The sequence below is a fragment of the Mytilus californianus genome, unplaced genomic scaffold (assembly GCF_021869535.1).
Source record: "Mytilus californianus isolate M0D057914Y unplaced genomic scaffold, xbMytCali1.0.p SCAF_5, whole genome shotgun sequence".
Lineage (NCBI taxonomy): Eukaryota > Metazoa > Mollusca > Bivalvia > Mytilida > Mytilidae > Mytilus > Mytilus californianus.
This window is the reverse complement of record NW_026262701.1, coordinates 3,185,954-3,205,600: the sequence shown is the minus strand read 5'-3', so window position 1 is coordinate 3,205,600 and position 19,647 is coordinate 3,185,954. Positions and strand designations below refer to the sequence as shown.

The 19,647-nt window shown below is 32.7% G+C and overlaps 1 protein-coding gene across 2 annotated transcripts; it reads right to left on the bottom strand.

Moving 5' to 3' along the window:
- Positions 1-6,602: 6,602 nt before the first annotated feature.
- LOC127700270 (WASP homolog-associated protein with actin, membranes and microtubules-like) lies at positions 6,603-17,815 on the bottom strand. Of its 2 annotated transcripts, XM_052203692.1 has the most exons (5): positions 17,787-17,815; positions 14,392-14,466; positions 13,370-13,483; positions 9,975-10,034; positions 6,603-7,439 (listed from the first exon to the last, which is right to left on the bottom strand). In XM_052203692.1, the coding sequence occupies exons 2-5, from the start codon at positions 14,444-14,446 to the stop codon at positions 7,285-7,287; spliced, it is 384 nt and encodes a 127-aa protein (XP_052059652.1). In that variant the 5' UTR covers positions 14,447-14,466; positions 17,787-17,815; the 3' UTR covers positions 6,603-7,284. The 2 variants fall into 2 exon arrangements, with proteins under 2 accessions (XP_052059652.1, XP_052059651.1); XM_052203691.1 differs by lacking the exon at positions 17,787-17,815 and having other exon boundaries at positions 14,392-14,531.
- Between the last annotated feature and the right edge of the window lie 1,832 nt (positions 17,816-19,647).

Below are 19,647 nucleotides of genomic sequence, written 5' to 3'. Positions count from 1 at the left end.
AATGAATACCCTCCCCTCGCCCCTCCAGACCATCAACTATACTAATAGCTTGACATATGGTATTTTTAGGTGTATAAGTATATCCTATATATCATTGAATTCCTTTATAAGTTACAATATATATATTATCACAGTGGTAATACTTCATTGCATTTTAGTATTGATTGATGATATTGGAAATAAATATCTCTTTAATGAAACATTGCACATACTGTTGAAGTTGTACATCTGCTAATATGGAAGTGTTCAGGGTTTTTGTTTTTCATTTTTCAGACTTTGGAATTAAGTCATTTTTCAGGCAAATTTATGAAAGAGGGTACACGTTTTGTGTAATCAACTCCTCCAACAGTTTTCTACCCATATCCCTGAAACTTCACAGGACGATTGCACATACGTTGTAGTTGTGCACCTGCTATCATGAAAGTGTATGGGGAATTTTTGCTCATTTTCCAGACTTGGGAACTTAGTTATTTTTCAGCAAAATTTATGAAAGCGGGTACAAGTTTTGTGTAACCAATTCCCTGTATACAATTTTCTACAAAGATCCCTGAATCTTTTATGAAGATTGCACATATGTTGAAGTTGTGCACCTATAGGCTATATTTCAAATATTTAATGTTCGGTATAGCGCATTCTCCATTGTTTAGGAAACATTCTGCGCAACACGGCCTTTGGGTGCTTATCTTGATCTATTGTTTTTAAATATTTTATAAATGTTGCGTATCCTTCAATTTTTGAAATATTGCCTTGCAGTTGCCAAAACCACATGTACATCGATTTCGAAACAACGTTTTAAACTTGAATTTGTTTTTATTATCATTGTTTTCTAATCAAAAGGTTGACTCATTTAAGTCAATAAAATGTTTAAGATAGGTTTAAATATATTCATAAAAAAGAATACTATAGGCTTTAGTGAGAGTTTGTTTTGTTATAATTATAAGTATTTTTACTATTGATTCACTTTAACCTTCGGTATAGCTGTCTTATGACTTTTTATTTGTTCTGTTGATGCATTTCTCTCAGAATTCTGAGAAATAATTTTTTTTTTCTTCACTCAGGATTCCGAATTGTGATATATTTAAGTACAGGAATTATGATTTTTTTATGTATTTTCTCTCAGGATTGTGATAACATTAACGGTACATTTTTTTACTGCACCATTTGCGCATTTAGCAATAAATGACTCTTCAATGATGCTCTAGGCCAACATATTTGAAATACCAAAACTTATTCAAACGTTGAAGAACTGACCAAACCAAAAAGGACATAAAGTGTAGTCAAAACTGGACAAGGAATCAGAGCTTTGCATGAGGGGATATATTCCTTATGTTTAAGAAGTTTCCAAAATTTCATACCAGCAAATCTTGCTAAAACAATATCCGTATTCTCATGTCAGTGTCAAAGGACTGGCTGATGGGTTAATAAAACCCTTTGGGGACTCACAGTGCATTAGCAGAGGTATCGATCCAGAGGTAGAACTAACATAACCGGTACCAATTTTACTATGTAAACTAAGATTTGTTTCGTTCTTGTATTAATTCAGGATTGCGAATTATGACTTGTTTCTTATGTGTTTTCCCTCAGGATTGTGAAGTATGATTTGCTTAATTTTTGTGTTCCCTAAGGATCCTGAACTATGATATGTTTCTTTCGTGTGTTTCCCTACGGATTGTATAATATGATTTGTATTGTTCGTGTGATTTCCTGCTCATGATTCTGAACTACGATTTCGTTTGTTCGTGTGTACCCTATCTCAAATGCTGAACTTTTATTTCGTTCGTTCTTGTGCTTCCTCAGCATTGTAATCTTTGATTTATTTCGTTCGTGTTTTCCTTCAGAATTCTTAGTTATGATTTATTTCTATTGTGTGTTTCCTCAGGATTCTGAAAAATCATTTGTTTCGTTCTTGCATTCAGTAAAGATTCCATAAATTATTTGTTTCGTTCTCATTCTTGTATTCCCTATTGGATATTAATTATGATTCGTTTCGTACTGTATCTTTGCAGGATTCTGAGAAAAAGAAATTGTTTCAATTATGTGTTCATTTAGGATACTGGAAAATGATTTTGTGTCGTTCTTGTACTCCCTATTGGATAGTAATTATAATTTGTTTCGTTCCTGTTTTTTTGCAGGATTCTAAAAAAAATGTAATAATCAAGTGTTCAATTAAGATTCTGAAAAATGATTTATTTCGTTATTGTAAACTCCATTGGATAGTAATTATGATTTGTTTCGTTCCTATATTTTCACAGGATTCTAAAAAAAAATGATTGTTTAAATCATGTGTTTGTTTAGGATTCTGAAAAATCATTTGTTTCGTTCTTGTGTTCCCTATTTGATAGAAATTATGATTTGTTTCGTTTCTGTATTTCCGCAAAATTCTATAAAAAAAAAATTCAATCATGTGTTCATTTAGGATTCTGAAAAAAAATATTTATTTCGTTCTTGTATTTCCTATTGGATAGTAATTATGCTTTGTTTTGTTCTTGCATTTTTCCAGGATTCTGAAAAAAAGGAATTGTTTCTATCAAGTGTTTATTTATGATTCTAAAAAAGTGATTTGTTTTGTTCCTGAATTTTCGCAGGATTCTGAAAAAAAGAATTGTTTCAACTATGTGTTCATTTAGATTTCTGAAAAAAAATATTTATTTCGTTCTTGTATATCCTATTGGATAGTAATCATGATTTTTTTATCCTGGATTTTTGCAGGATTTTGAAAAAAAGAATTGTTTCAATCATGTAATCATTTAGGATTCTGAAAAATGAGTTGTTTAGTTTTTCAATTCTTTATTCCCTATTGGATAGTAACTATGGTTTGTTCCGTTCTTGTATTTTTGCAGGATTCTGAAAAATGATTGTATCGTTATTGTATTCTCTTAGGATTGTTAGTTAAGGCGACAGTAGTTTACCGAGGTTTAAATCTCGTAAATCGATTGAAAAGAGATCAATCAAGGCAACCCACAAAAAAAATGAGGGTATCACATGAACTGCAGACGGTGCGATACCCGGTGCATCGACAGGGTAATCGTCTGTTGCTATGCGTGCATCACCCGCCATGCAAATTCAAACTCACATTCGGGAATAGGACACAATCGGCTCAATTACATATTAGACGACGATTCTGGTATTTAAATATCAAAGTCTGCGATAACATGTCGCTATTATGTTAAAACGCCAACACATCATGCCGGTCAGCCGGTCCTCATATATAAAGATAAGAAGATGTGGTATGATTGCCGATGAGACAACTCTCCACAAGAGACCAAATGACATAGAAATTAATAACTATAGGTCATCGTACGGCCTTCAACAATGAGCAAAACCAATACTGCATAGTCTCATATCTCTGTTTTTATTATGTGTTCTCTCGGGATTTTGTACAATGATTTGTTTTTATCATGTGTTCCCTCGGGATTCTGAACAATGTTTGTTTTTATCATGTGTTCCCTCGGGATTCTGAACAATGATTTGTTTTTTTCAAGTGTTTCCTTTGGATTCTGAATTATGATTTGTTCTGTAAGTGTATTCTATCAGGAGTCTGAACCATCATTATTTATTTTGTTCGTGATTTCACTCAGGACTGAAAACTATAATTTGTTTCGTTTTTGTATTTCTCAAAGGTTTGTGAACTATAATTTGTTTCGTTTTTGTATTTCTCAAAGGTTTGTGAACTATAATTTACTTCGTTCTTGTTTTTCCTTAAGATTTTGTTTCTGTCGGGATTCTGAATTAAGATTTGCCTCCTTCGTGTATTTCCTCTGGATTCTGATTAAAGGTTTGTTCTGTTCTTGTATTTCTCTTAGGATTGTGTAGAGTTATATGTTTCGTTCTTTTATTAATTTGAGATTGTGAACTAGACTTGTTTCCCTCAGGACTTGTTTTCATTCCAGTGTTCACTCAGGATTCTGTACTTTGATAGCTGTGTTCTTTCAATATAATGTAATAAGATACGTTTCGTTCGTGTGTTCCCTCCGGATTATGACCTATGATGTGCTTTAATTATGTGTTTCCTCATGATTATGTACTATGACATATTTCGTTCGTGTGTTCCTTCTGGATTGTGTACTATGATATGTTTCTTTTGTGTGTTACCTTATGAATCTGAATTATTTACACAATGTTGCTTACATAGTAGAAAAATAATCATTAGAGCTATATAATGTTTTAATGGATTTTTTTAGCTTTTTTATATGTTGTTTTGTATAAACTTTAGAAAATAACTGCTTAAATCTTCTTGCAATCATGACCTTCTCCCAACACGGAATATTGGATTTAATTGTCCCAATTATGATTGTAATCTTTAAACCGGATTATTTCCGATGGTACCGAAAATCAATTATCATAGTATACATAATTTGATATGAAACTACAAGTTAAAAAACAAATCTGATACAAATAATTTAATAACTCAAGAAAATAAGTATGAAAACTACCTTCGCCCTGTTTGGTGTTAAAGGCTTCATGGTGACTTGAAAAAGAAAAAACAGCAATAAAAATAAAAGCGTTGTTCCTTGCTTTTTTTCTTCAACTGACAGTCGGAAATATTGTGATAATGGGTTGTTAGTTTTAACTGAGTAGCTGAGTAGGTTTTCAGTCAACATATTCATAGAAGGGAATGTGGACTGATTTCTGGGACTACAGTGAAACAATGTCGTTTAAATTTGAACGCCTCTCATCAAACCTTTCAATCTTAAGCTACGAAAAATCCAAGAATGAAATAAATAATCAAACAGTGTTTAGTCTTAAGAATAAAATATCCGTTTCCATTTTCAGATATGGATAGTTACTTATGTTACTTACTTTTAATTGAGGAAACTTTTATAGGATACAAAGGCAGATATCGACTAAGAGATACACATATTTATATACGAACAGTAACAATTGTCCTTTCCTTGATTCTGATATTTCACACGGGGAACTCCATACTAAAACTTACGACAAAAGAGACGGTTGCTTAAAAACTTTGTTTTATTATGATTTACTAATATTCCATTTATTAAGACACATCTAAAACATATTTCCATCCAGATATCAACACTTGTGGTCATTTATCCTGTCGATACTTTTATCTTGACATTGCACAAGGTCATACTTTTTTCAGACTGATGGAATCGATAAGTGTTGCTGTTTATAAATAAATCATTTGGAGGTGTACTGGTTTATATTGTTGACAGGCAATAACATGGTGTATGTGATAGTTGAAATTTGGCTTTGAAGTGACCTTCAGTAACTGCAAGTACTCTAAGATCGAAAATCTGTACCGTTCATCTTTTTGTTAGTTTGTCTTTGTGCATTGTACAGATCCGACGAATCAAGCTCTTAACAACTAATTTGTACAGTTTGTTCTTATGTTGTGCTGCTTTACCAGTGTCCCATGTGAATGGCGGATTGAGCGCTCGCAAACATGTTTATCCTGGCCACGTATTTCATGTGCCTGTCTAAAGCCAGGAAAATTGTTTTTTTTTTGTAAGAATCTAGCCATTAGTTTCCATGTTTTGTCATTTGCTGATTGTCGAATGCCGTACGGTGTAAGACTTTTAGTTGTTCAAATCCTTAGCCTTTGGTTTCTGATCGATTGTTGTCTAATTGTCAATGTTTTCATTCAAAATGCATTGCTGTTGCGATAATATTATTTTAAACAGAAATTTTAGATCGTAAAAATTAGAATTCTATATTTTACAGTAAAGTCGTCATCTAAGAGTTAAAGAAAACAAATACTTTTTCAAGCAAATAATACATAGGTATGCTAATTTATTGAAACAGGAAGAAAAAGTAGTCTACCAATGTTTAAATATCGTAAATACATTTTGAATATACACGTGAAGTGAAAATACCTGAGGATATCTAATGACTTCCAAAGGGAGCGGGACCGGGTGTGTTGATAGGGTATGTGTCTCCTGCTACGCATGCATCACCTGTTATGCAGATCCAGACTCGTTTAAATGGGACGATAAGGAATAGGACACTACTAATAAATTTACAGAACAGACGACTTTCCTGTTATCTTTAATATACAATTCCGCGAAATCATGCTCCCGTAAGTAGAGACAAAGACATATAGTATCGGTCAACAAATTGTTAATAGTGACCGCGAAACTTGTGTAGTGTTGATTTCAGTAGTTCTACCTCATATCCAATGATGTAGCAAGCGATATGATCACACTCAGATTAATGAATTCCTTATAATGTGAACATGCACTCACGTAACGTATACATTGACATATGTTAATAGTGAGAATAGTGTTCTATTATATTACACCCCATTTCTATTGTTATACTTCATAGTTTCTATTTCTGAAACAAGTGTAAATTGAATAGATCTATTGTTACGAATAACAATGGATTTTGACGACAGGGTGTGACGAGCGGAGTTTCTGGAAACCCCTGCTTCTTCATCCTGAAAACACAGTCCATTGTTATTCATTACAATAGAAATTGATTTTTTTTTAAATAGCATGAACATAAGAAATTACTAATACTAGTAGTGTTCACTACAAGTTGTTTCAAGATATTAAAAAACACATTGTGCGAACAAAATATTAAGCAACTATTTTGAATAAAAAAAATCCTTTAAGGGAAAAATAATTTGATTGAAAGCGTTGAAAAACTAAATAAAATTGTTCGCAATTTGCGAGAGTATTTTTTTCAAAAAACCATAACCCCCCATTGAAGTTAAAATGGTTGCTCCCTAAATACTCTTTTGCTTGAAGGTAAAATTTTTGATTCCAATCATATGTCTCTATTCTAAAGCATTGATCTTTTGAAAAAATCGGTGGTTCTAACTCCCGGACCCCCCTCCCTGGATTGCCCCAAAAAAGGGAGTTCCTAAATATTCAATCTGTATTTTTGTATGTTGAGCGTGTCCGGTCGTCGGGTTTCTAATCCAGACACACCCATCCCTCATGAATGTCTGTTTATTTTCGAGAAGAAAGGAGGGGGGCTGCTTTTTTTTTTTATAAAGCCGTAACATAAAAAATACAGTTATGTATTAAGTTTGATATTAAAAAGAGATCTTCAGTTGTATCATGTTGTAATTCTCCTTTATATGAATACAAAATTATATCGGCAAGTGGCAAATATTTGATGTTATGAGTTAAAAACATACACATACATGCACACAACAATTTACAAATACTATAAGGTCGGCCTAAGTAGCTTAAGTGTTTCATTGTTTCACAAAGAAATACAGAAATAACAGATAAACCTTTTTGTTTACACCACTTTACTTCTCACAAATTGCATTTTTGGTCGATATGATAAAGGCCAAAATGAAAAAGGTTCTGTTTATGTTGGAGGATTGGGAGGTGGAGGTGGTGGTGGTGGTGGAGTAGGTCCTACGGGTACAGCTGAAGTATTACTGGAAGCCTCTTTCGCAAAATTCATTTGAGGTGGAATAAAACCTCCAAGAGTTTGATTACCATATGGATCTCGGTAGTTGTCTGCAATGGAAAAGTATTGTATCTGTATTTGGTTAGACAATCATTATTGTACAGAATATATGTGTATCCAGTCAACACAACTGAGCTCAATCTGCATGAAATTAATTGGTTTCCTTATATTTTTACCACATAAATTGTTTCTTTATAAGTTGGACTCGTTAGAGAAGATGTCACTTCGTTTATCCAATAGATATAAGAAAATGTGGTATGAGTGCCAATGAGACAACTCTCCATCCAAGTCACAATTTGTAAAAGTAAATCATTACAGGTCAAAGGTACGGCCTTCAACACGGAGCCTTGGCTCACATCGAACAGCAAGCTATAAAGGGCCCTTAAATGACTAGTGTAAAACCATTCAAATAGGAAAACCAACAGTGTAATCTATATAAAAAAACGAGAAACGAGAAACACTTATGAACCACATCTACAAACGACAACCACTGAACATCAGGTTCCTGACTTAATACAGGTGCAAACAAATGCAGCGGGTTTAAACGTTTAAATAAGAGCCAACCCTCACCTTACCTGAAACAATAGTGTAAAATCACAACATAGAAAGACACACTATAAAATATCAATTTAAATGGCTTAACTCAATCAAAAGACATATTAACAAAAACAAGTGAACATACACTAAACGAATACATTTGATCTATGACACAATGTAAATACAAAATTAATAAAACAAGGGGTTTGATGTTTAATAATATCAGAAAGACAACCATAACCTTGGACAAAATGCCGCCATATAAAATAACGTACACAGGTAATAAAAATAATTTTGTAGTAAGGTATACATGGAGTACGGAAATAGTTTACAAAATGAATAATTTTGTTGTTCCTTGTACGAGAACAAAAGTGAAAATTTATCGTCATACTAAACATCAAAGGTGGTATATATGAAAATTAGTGAAACTAGATATAAAACTGAATAAGTAAACATTAAATAACAAAAACACATTACAAATTGTATCAACAGGTCAAATTAACACGAAAGTACGATTTGAGAGTACTCGCAGTTACTGAAAGCTAGTTAAAAGTCAAAAACAATTAATCATAAAAAATCATGCATCAGAGACTAAAATCAACTAAAACACATCCAAGGTATTTAGTGTTTCAATGTCATGGACAGTCAAAGAAGACATGACTTGTGCAATGCCAAAATAAAAGTATCGACAGGCAGTAGGATAGTTCGGAGTTAACCTGTTAATAAACATGTATCATGTATCTCTCTATATAGAAAACGAACGTGGATGTGAATTTATCAAAAAAACCCGTTTGAAAAGAATACAAATTTAGTTATGTTTTTATCTGCTGATGACAAAATGTTCATTTAGAACTTAATGGATAATTATTTATTTTTTACATAAGTTCCCTTTATTATTCATCCACTCAATTTGCTTTCACCTAAATTCTTCCCTCTGCATGACAATACAAATAAAATGAAATGCGAAGTAAACGTCAATGTGGGACTTAGAAGAACACGTGTAAAAAAAGAAATAGATCGTGTTTTCCTGCACTGTTGCACTATACATCCTTGACTTTCAAATGATTGGATCTGAGCGTTCTTGGTGATGATAAATTCAGAAATCATCTCTTACGTACAGCCACGGAGTGTAGGCCGGACTGAGTTCATATCAGCAGGTTGAATACTTTGAGCAAGCTCCTCACGTATTTGGGTATGTATACACCCTTGGCTTCCAATTTTGGTTTGAGCGTTCTTGGTGATGGTAAATCCAGAAAGGAAATTTGGTGTTTTCTTGGTAATTTGGGTTTTATTTATTCTCACCTTTTTATACTCCAACAATTCTAGAGCTTGATATGTTGCATTAACACATTTCTACAGCATAAGACTGTATGTTGCCATGCATATTTCTTTCGGTTTTGTGTAGTTGGATTGCTGTCTCATTGACTTGCACCAAATTTTCTATGTATTTTTCTCCGTATCAATGATAACCACTAAAAATTTAATAATGTTTAACAGTTCCAGTTGTTGTTAATGTGAAACATATGTTTGAATGTTTATTGAATAAATAACAAACTAAACAAAGATATCAGGCTTATAATTTTGTACGCCAAACGCGCATTTCGTCTGCAGCAGACTCATAAGTGACATTCGAATAAAAAAAAATAAAAGGCAAAACAAAATTGAAATTAAAGAGCACTGAGTGTCAAAAACTTCGAAAGGTTTTGCCAAATACATCTAATAGGTAATCTATTTCTTGGGTGGAAAATTCTTAGTACTTGTGATTTTGCGATGAAGAACAGCAATAACTGCGCTGTTCCTTTGCTTTCGATTTATCCATTTTTGTCTAGAGTTTTTTGTTTCATGAAGTGATACACAATAACATTTGTTTTGATTATACATCAATGATACAGCAACCCAACAGCGAAAATAACCGAAAAATATCTACAGGTCAAAATGCAGTGCCAAAAAATAGACATATACCTATTTAATATACAAAGCTCCAAATCAGCCAATTTATCACTTCCGTTTGAATGTTTATACATCTATAATACGTGCGTTGTACTTACTGATACGCCAATTTCCAAAGTCGTAGTCATTGTAATCAATTTCGTAGTCAATAGAACTATCTGAAATATAACCAAGATACATGTAAATTGTCTTTGTTCGCGTGTTACGTCATCAGTAATGATGAAATCAATTAAAAACTGAAGAACATTGACAATTATAAACATTCCAACATATGTGAAAAATTTTAAAATAAAAACATGAAGTATCAATTTGACCCATAAACTGTTTGCTTTAATAATCTGTGTAACGTTAATTGAAGGTTAAATTTCCAATGACTTTTTTTTAACTCGCACCATCCGCGTTACTAAAAGTTATACAGAATAATAAAAAAAAGAAAAAGGAGCTGTAAATAAGCATTATATGATTACAAATCTGAGAAAGTTTCAATGAATTATACTAATTAAGAAAAAGGGTGAACTACAGATAAAATATATGGACAATATCAATGATTTGACGAAGAAACCCCAAAAATTATGCCGGATCAAAATAAAAAAATAGTTTCATTAATTTGGATTAGAAATAATATAGGTAAAAAGTGGATACAAATGTGTAATGCAGTGTGCGGATATGAAAAGTTTATGTAATGCCAAAGTAAACCCCTAAAATACAAACGTGGGACGGAAGGACAAATGCATAAACGATAGAAACAAACAAAAGAACGAAAGGACAAGCGGAAGGGCGGCAGGATTTTCCGATCACTATCTACTGCTTGCCATAATAAGACTTAAAGAAAGGTAAAACAACGATAGTTGAAATTGAGACTTCCTTTTGGTCTTTTAGATTGCACATTAGAGGAAAAAACCAAACCACAATTACAATAATGGTGCAACTAGTGGGTACTGCGATCACCTCCAGTTTTGATTAGGTTCGTGTTGCTCAGTCTTTAGTTTTGTATGTAGTGTTATGTGAACTGTGAACGCTATCTCCTTTTCGTCGTTTTTTATTTTTTGCCATGGCGTTGTCAGTTCTCTTGACTTGCGAGTTTTGAAAAAAGTGAAATAACAAAAATACCGAACTCCAAGGAAAATTCAAAACGGAAAGTCCCTTATCAAATGGCAAAATTAAAAGCTCAAACACATCAAACGAACGGAAAACAACTGTCATATTCCTGACTTGGTACAGGCATTTCCTTATGTAGAAAATGGTGGAATTAACCTGGTTTTATAGCTAGATAAACCTCTCACTTGTATGACAGTCGCATAGAATTCCATTATATTGACAACTATGAGTGAGCAAAATGTCTCCTCGGTGTCTCCCCCTTCTTTTTTACAATAAACATTTTCAGTGAACATCGACATAAGACTATGAGTTATATAAACGACGTAACGTATGGATATATCTTTGACGCAGAAAAATACACAGGTGCCAATGAGTCAATTAACCACCAGAGACAAAATGACATCGTTGTAAGCGACTATTGGTCATCGTTCGGTCTTCAGAATGAACAAAATCTTTACCGTTTAGTAAGCTACAAAACGGCATTTGTCTTTTATTAGTCTTTTTTCTTTAGAAATATCGGGCTGTTAAATTAAGGAATATATATTCCCTCATGCAATGCTATGTTTTTTTGACAATGAAGAGCTAATGGAAAGAGCAAATTTATCTGACACAAGTGTGCCGAATCTTATCTGACATAAGTGTGCATAATATTTAAGTTTTGTTAACCTTTTAATTACATTGAATCTTTTGCTAAGCTAAAACCTTTTGATATAAATTGTTATTTTTAAAAATTGGAAAAACGCCTATATATCGCATTCAACTTATCATGCTTTGCATGGGCAGCAGGCCATTTTGTACGGTATGGAACCAGTATACATTTAGCAAAGAGACACAACTTGTTACCAATAACTCCGACTGTCAAACGTGGAAATGACGGCAGATTCAATCCAATCAAAAATGGCGTTACATATTATATTGCCTTCCAACTAAGCTCACCTTTTAAACTGAATCGGGAGAAGAAAAAATATAAAATTACTTTAAATAAAAATTAACTGAATTTTGGAGAAAACAAATGTGAATTCATTGATGGAAAAGAGTCGCCAATGTCTAAAAACTAGCAGGGTATGATTAAGGTCAGCATGCATATTTGTATATCTTTCTGATTATCAAAATAAAAGAACTCCAGTAAACTGTTTATGTTGGTTTTTGGCTTGGTTTAAAAGTTGTAAAGTATATCTCAAACTGGTATTCTTTTGTGTTCCATTTGGTCATATAGCTCTTCATGTATTTAAGTACTTATACATCCGGGGCTTTCAAAGTTTGGGTTCTGAGCGTTCCTGATGACGGTACATCCAAATAAGTGCTTTGGGTGCATCCATTCATGAAGTGTTACTTCCATTTTATAATTACAGGTTCAAGACATTATTATTTCTAAAATTGACTTAGTACATTGCTAACTTGAGAATTTTTGTTACTTGACGTCCGATTTTCTGTACGAAAAAAAAAGAAAAGAAGACCTTATATATCAATTAAATCTTAACATGCTTAATTCATAACGAATATTTGTGACCGTATTTTTAAATTCACGATTGCATCTCAATTTTCTATTCGAATACAATGCTAACTATAACGTGTGCAAACTTAACATTTGAAATATCTCTGGAGATGTCGACTTCGGTTGCAAAACATTGCTCCGAATAATCCGACTGTCAACCGTAGAATTGACGACAGACGTCATCCAATCAAAAATGGCGTTACATATGCATGTTACATAAGAAAAATAGTAGCTACTAAGCACATCCTTCTAAGTTGAAGGATGAATCGGGTATAGACAAATATGGGGAAAAGAGGGACTTTTGATTTAAGTGAACATGAACTTTAGAGAACGATTTAAAATTGGTGTATCTTTCTAGGTCTGTATAGCAAAAAAATTACCAAATGGGTTTTCGTCTTTTTTTTTCGTGAAAGGTCCCCGCTTCCCAATGGTACACAACGTCTTTTGGGGCGTCATTTATTTGACGTTCTGATCTTGTTTTTTTTTGTTTTTTTTTTTTTGCTGTGTTCTGTATGAAAGAATAATATATGATATGATCGCTTATGAGTCTACTATTCACTCACAACCAAATGAGATGAACGTGAAAAAAATGTTCACATTACAGACTTTAACATTGAGAAAAAGCTCTACCTTAAAGAAAGATTTAAAGAGTCCCGATTGCTTAATTTTCGAACTATAATGATGGAATACATATATGCTTTGATTCATGTTAAGTTATCATAGTTCAGTATCAACCTATACTAAAATCTAGATTTTTTTTTATTTTTAGCGATCCGATTGTCAATACTATGTACTTGGTTTTTTTTTTTTTTTTTTTTTTTTCGATTTGTTTCCCCTTACACTGGATGGAACTTGTACGCCCAAAGAGCTGTTCCTATGTCTGTATAGCAGGAATATTACCTGGTGGGTTTTCGTCATCTCTTTCGTGAAATGTCTCAGCTTCCCATTGGCAGACAACGTCTTCTTGGGCGTCATGATTTTGTAATTTGGATCTTGTTTCCTTTTTACTGAGTTCTGTAGAATAAAAATAGGTATGTTATAATTCCTAATGAGTCCACCAAACACCAATATACATGGATGTAAACAAATATACACCAGGTAGCCTTTAACTATTAGAAAAAAATAGCAATACCTTAAAGAAGGCTTAAAATTATTTGTTAATTTTGATTGTAATTGAATTAGCTTTCAGTTACTACGCGTAATCTTAAATTGATATTTTTTGTCTTTTGCCTTTATACTAGTTATTGTTTTCTTCGTTTCAATCTGATGAGTCAATCTATTTTCAAATGGTATTAAGTTTGTTTAAAAATTGTTTTAAACCTGTGCTTTTTACCATGCCACTATCCCAAGGTTATTGTTTGTAATAAATTAGGCCGTTTGTTTATTCGTTTGAATTGCGTCCCATTTGTTATGTCTGTGTCTTTTATAGCGAACCATACGGTATGGGATTTGTTTATTTTTGAAGGCCGTACGGTAATCTACAGCTGCTGAAATCCCGGTATTTGGACTCTTTGGATAGTTGTCTCGTTGTTCATCATACCACATCTCCTAATTTCATATTATAAGGTCCCGATTGACACAATGTCAAGCAAATCAGAGAGAAAAGCAACGGTCTTTTAATGTTTTACTTAATTTAACCATATCCTAACATAACATGTGTAAAACATGCATTAAATGATTTTTAATGAAGTTGGGACGTAAAAATATGTCGAGAATGAGGCTGGTCAGGCATTTTAATGAAAATAAAAGATGTGGGATATACGTAAGTGAGGCATACGCCAAAGACACTTCAATCAAATAACAATTGAGCACAGGCCGTCCGTTGTGTGTGTGTGTGTGTCGTTTTGTGTGTTACTTAATTAATTTCGTAAAACAAAACATTTCAAAAAAGTTTCATTCAGTCCTGTAATGACAAAACTCACGTTCAGGTTTTTGTGTTTCATTTAAGATTACATCCTTCTGCTCTTTTTCGTCCATTGCAGTTTTTGGGTTATACACTATAAAGAGAACTGACGTTGGTAACAATTCTAAAAAGTGTTTTATTTCTTTTACGAATTAATCTACTATCCAACTCTAATTTTTATTTTGTCGAATCATGTGCTCTCTGTTTCTTGAGTCTAAACATATTGAAAAGATATCAAAGTGGAAATAAATAAAAAAATCAAGTGAAATTAAAATAACAACACCATTTACAAAAGGAAAATCGACAAACAGACCAACAACAACCCACAAAACAAAAGGAAAATCGACTAACAGACCAACAGCAGTCCACAAAACAAAAGGAAAAACGACTAACAGACCAACAGCAGTCCACAAAACAAAAGGAAAATAGACGAACAGACCAACAACAGTCCACAAAACGAAAGGAAAATCGACTAACAGACCAACAGCAGTCCACAAAACGAAAGGAAAATCGACGAACAGACCAACAACAGTCCACAAAACGAAAGGAAAATCGACTAACAGACCAACAGCAGTCCACAAAACAAAAGAAAAATCGACTAACAGACCAACAGCAGTCCACAAAACAAAAGGAAAATCGACGAACAGACCAACAGCAGTCCACAAAACGAAAGGAAAATCGACGAACAGACCAACAACAGCCCACAAAACAAAAGGAAAATCGACGAACAGACCAACAGCAGTCCACAAAACAAAAGGAAAATCGACGAACAGATCAACAGCAGTCCACAAAACAAAAGGAAAATCGACTAACAGACCAACAGCAGTCCACAAAACAAAAGGAAAATCGACGAACAGACCAACAGCAGTCCACAAACACTACTCAGAAAACTAGAGATTTTGTTTTATACATAATCCAAGAGTGAAGAACTATCCTGATATCATATGTAGTCTATAAACATTTATTATTATTAATATTCAACATTTCCCATATTTCTGTCATACATTTGATATGTTTTTCTTTGTTAATATTTTCTTTGTTTACCAATGCATCCTTTAAATACTGACAAATAATCGGAAGGTCAACACTATCCAGTATAAGTAAATAAAAATAAAAATTTATAAATTTTATTAAACGTTTTTTTTATTATGTTCAAAATGTGTGTGGACTTGTTCTGTCAGCCGAGAAGCGGACTTAACGATATATCTGCTTAGAGGATTGGATGGTATGCCGTTGCATAAAACTGAATTATTTTTGTCTTCGATCGAACGAAAAAAATTAGTATGAAGACGACATCGAAAAAAATCTCCGAAGTAAACAAACTGCTGCCATTTAGGAAAAGTAATCTGTCGTAACCTTCACTATTCATGATAGAAATATCGAATGGACAATTGAAATGTTGTAATTTCGTATAACATTGCAAGGCCAGCCAATAAAAAAACGCATAGGTTGTGTCACTTATCAATGCGTGATAGAAGAAATATTATTCATGCAGCAGGTTATTGATAAAGGCCACAACCATTAGAGAATTAGTCTTTTTATCGACAGCATGTCTATATGATAGGTTATATTGACTGTAATTTCTGAAAACATGTCGCTAATGCGGTGAAACACAATCACATCGTAAAGGTCAACCAATATACTATTTTCATATTACCGACTTTTGACTCCGAAGGAAATAATTTTTCAACAGATTACCTGCTTTATGGTAGGACATTCTGGTAATCAGTCAAGTAAGAGTAATAAATTGCTTGATTTGGGGAAACCCAAAATACCAATTTGGATCAGTACACAAAGCAGATGCAAAATTGCATTGTATGTTGAAGAGTTTGAAAAATATCATTTTAGTTTAATAAGAAGATTTATAGGAGATTCGAATATAAAAGTATGCTTAAGTTTACGACAAGATTAAGTGCCGGCCATGCCAACGTAAAACCAAACTTTTACACTGATGAACAATGCAAATAAGGTGAAAAAGAACAGTAGCTGTTTTAGGATCTGCTCAAGTTTCACAATATACTGTCAAAAGGTTCAGGGCCAGTCGGACTGAAAATCCAATCACTATTACCGCCTGCTCCAAAAGGCGGGGCGTATAATGATCTACGAAAATCGTTGTCTGTTGGTGTTGGTATTGATAATATATAACTTATAGATAATATCAATAAATATTTCGGATAAGAAATATCCTTCATCAGTATGAACAGCCTGGCGTAGAATGGCGTTTTAAGCTATGCGGATTTTCAGAAATCTTGAACGTAATACAAACTAAAAACCGCAACGCTTGTTTAATTCTAAAATCTCAAAGTTCACTCAAATTCAGTATTAACAATAGACAAGGCTGCGTTTGTATACATCCCAAATGAAACAGTTACTGATCCAAATATATTATCATTGCATTAGAGTTTTTGAGGATATTTTGTAAACAAATTCAAATGCAATGCTTCATATGAAGGGACGTTTTGTGCTTTAATGGTGTCATATTATTACCCTTGGCTGGTGTTTATTGCAAAATGAATATGTTTATGCTAATTTTGTGTTACCATATATGTTACATCTAAACTGAAAATCGTGAAAAATTAAGTTCACTTCCTTGTCAAATTAACAAGAAAACAACCATTTCCACGTGTAATGTTTCCGTGAATATGCGACAATGATACGTCCTTATAAGAGAGAAACACACTCGAGAAAATAAAATTTAAATCATACTTTAAAAAATATATTACATGTATGTAGACCAAAGGGGTAAAGCACATTTTCCATTTTTTCTCAATTTTCTAGGGATATTTTCTATAATCATAACTATTTATTTTTCTTTGTTTCTAGTTGCTTTGCTTATTTTAAAATAATTCTACAGTATTGGCCATTTTATAAGTTCCATCCATCTACTTTTCCCCTTTTGTTAAATGGCTGGCACAGAACAGCCGCTGCTAGTGTAAAATGTTGGGGTTTTTTTCTGAACAAGAACCCGTTTAATAAAACAATTCTGTTAGGTAATCTTTATCATTTACTCAAAAATTTAACACAGGGTCCTTGTCTATGTTAAAATATATATTATACTACAGAAGGACATCACGACATAACTTATGATTCAAATAAATTATAGTCTACAAAAAATAAGGCAATGCCTCTCAAATCAAAGTTCTGAACCCTTTATAAAGGTTAAGTAAAACGTACGAAGGTGAGAAATCAGTAATTTTCCTTATATGACAAATTTTTATGTTTAAGGTTTCAATATTTTAAAAGATGATGATGAAGACATGATTGTAACATAGCCACTTAAAATTTAAATCGACTGTAGCCTTACTAAGATTATGATAGTACATCAAAATTCATCTTTTTAAAATGTTATCGTGATTTAATTGAATAACAAAGATATTAATACTGAACATGAAATACTTTTACTTCTTTCCTTACCTGTGCATGCTGTGTACACATGTAAAACATAGTAGCAAACCAACTGTGAAATGTCCTCATGAAAGTGAAACCTTCTAGGAAAAATGGTCACACATTTTTCCTGTGTAGATGACAATACTAACTTTTTCTAAATGTGATACTTGTTATAAAAAAAAACTAAGACAAGACAGTCATATGGTATGGGTTTTTCTCATTGTTGAAGGTCGTACGGTTGTCTATATCTGCTAACATCCACTTCATTTGAACTCTGGTGGGTAGTTAGTTGTCTCATTTGCAATCATACCACATCTCCTTAATTTTATATATTTGTGACGTAATACTTTATTATTCTAATTAAGAACTTTAAATCAAATGGTGGAATGATCATCTGCCTTGTGAGCTTGTTTATAGTATCCATAGCAACCGTAATTTTACATCAAATTTAGGTCCCGACATACACCACCCTTTGGTGCTGGCATGATTTTAATTATGGTATTACACTTAATTTGTTAATTCAAATTTCATATATTATCTGTACTGTGACCTATAATGGTTTACTTTTATAAATTTTGACTTGGATGGAGAGTTGTCTCATTGGCACTCATACCACATCTTCTTATATCTATATCAAAGCTTTTGGTCTCTATCGTACCGGAATACAGGAGTAATGAATAATTTAAAAGAGCGGGTCCATTCATTATAGACCTGATGAGTTTAATACATACCAATATTTTATCTAAATTATTTTGCTCTCTCTCTCTCTTTTTGTTCGTTTTATTTGTTTTATTTTCTTTGTACTTGTTTTTGCTATAATAGCTAGCTTATTTATATAAATGGTAAACGTCAAAGATTCATCAGCTAAAATTAAATAACAACTAGAGGTCAACATAGTATTAATCATTAAAACATGAATATGAAACCGAAAAAGTCTTTCAACAAGCCGTATTGGAATGAAACCTTAAGCCGACAATGTGATCAAGCATGTATAGCTGAGAAAAAGTGGCTAAAGAGTAAAGGATCGAATTCATTGAAGCGTTCTTAAAAAGAGGCATTTTGCGCAGAAAGGAAAGCGTTCGACCGTCTTAAGGTAGATAGGGTGTCTTCCTCCATCTTGGATTTTGAAATACCAGAAAATAATCAGTCTAGATCTTTAATAAAATGTGCAAATTTTGAGAGTAGTGGATAATTCATATGTAAAAATTTTCATTTTAATATAGAAAATGACATGTTTTATTATATTTATGGTTGTATTTTACAAAAAACAGAATACTTTTGTTTGAATCAATTTTTTCCAACTTTGCCAAATAAGGGGAGGCAACTCAAATGTAAGGGCAGATAATTTAGATAAAGTTATTTTTACAATAGAATGTGTTAGGAATTTACCTATTTTATTATGTAGCAAGAAAACGGGTCCCGTGACCCCATTTTTTCTTTTTCTTATCTGAAAGTATAATATTAGAGCTATCTTCTCATATTTTATCTCGAAATTCTATGGTGTAGTTTTCGTTTAATGGCAGAAAATTGCGTTTTCCATGCATAATCTATACAAAATCTGTCAATTTTGCACAACCTGTAGCGTAAAAATAAGCCCCGTGACCCATTCTTTTTATTATTTTTTCAAAAAAGCATGATATAAACTACATTTTGATAAATTATTATAAAATTCTATGGATTATAATTTAGACACCCCATCTACCTTAATCGTAAATTCAAACGTCGATACCAGCAAGAAGAACGTCAGAAATTGGAAAATAAACTATACTCATCGAATCAACGTGGCTTTTGGCGATCAATAGGTAAAGTGGGAATACATAACGAACGCACAAAATGCATCCCGTGTGCAATTGTTAATGATAACGGCATTGTTCAGACAGATAAAGCA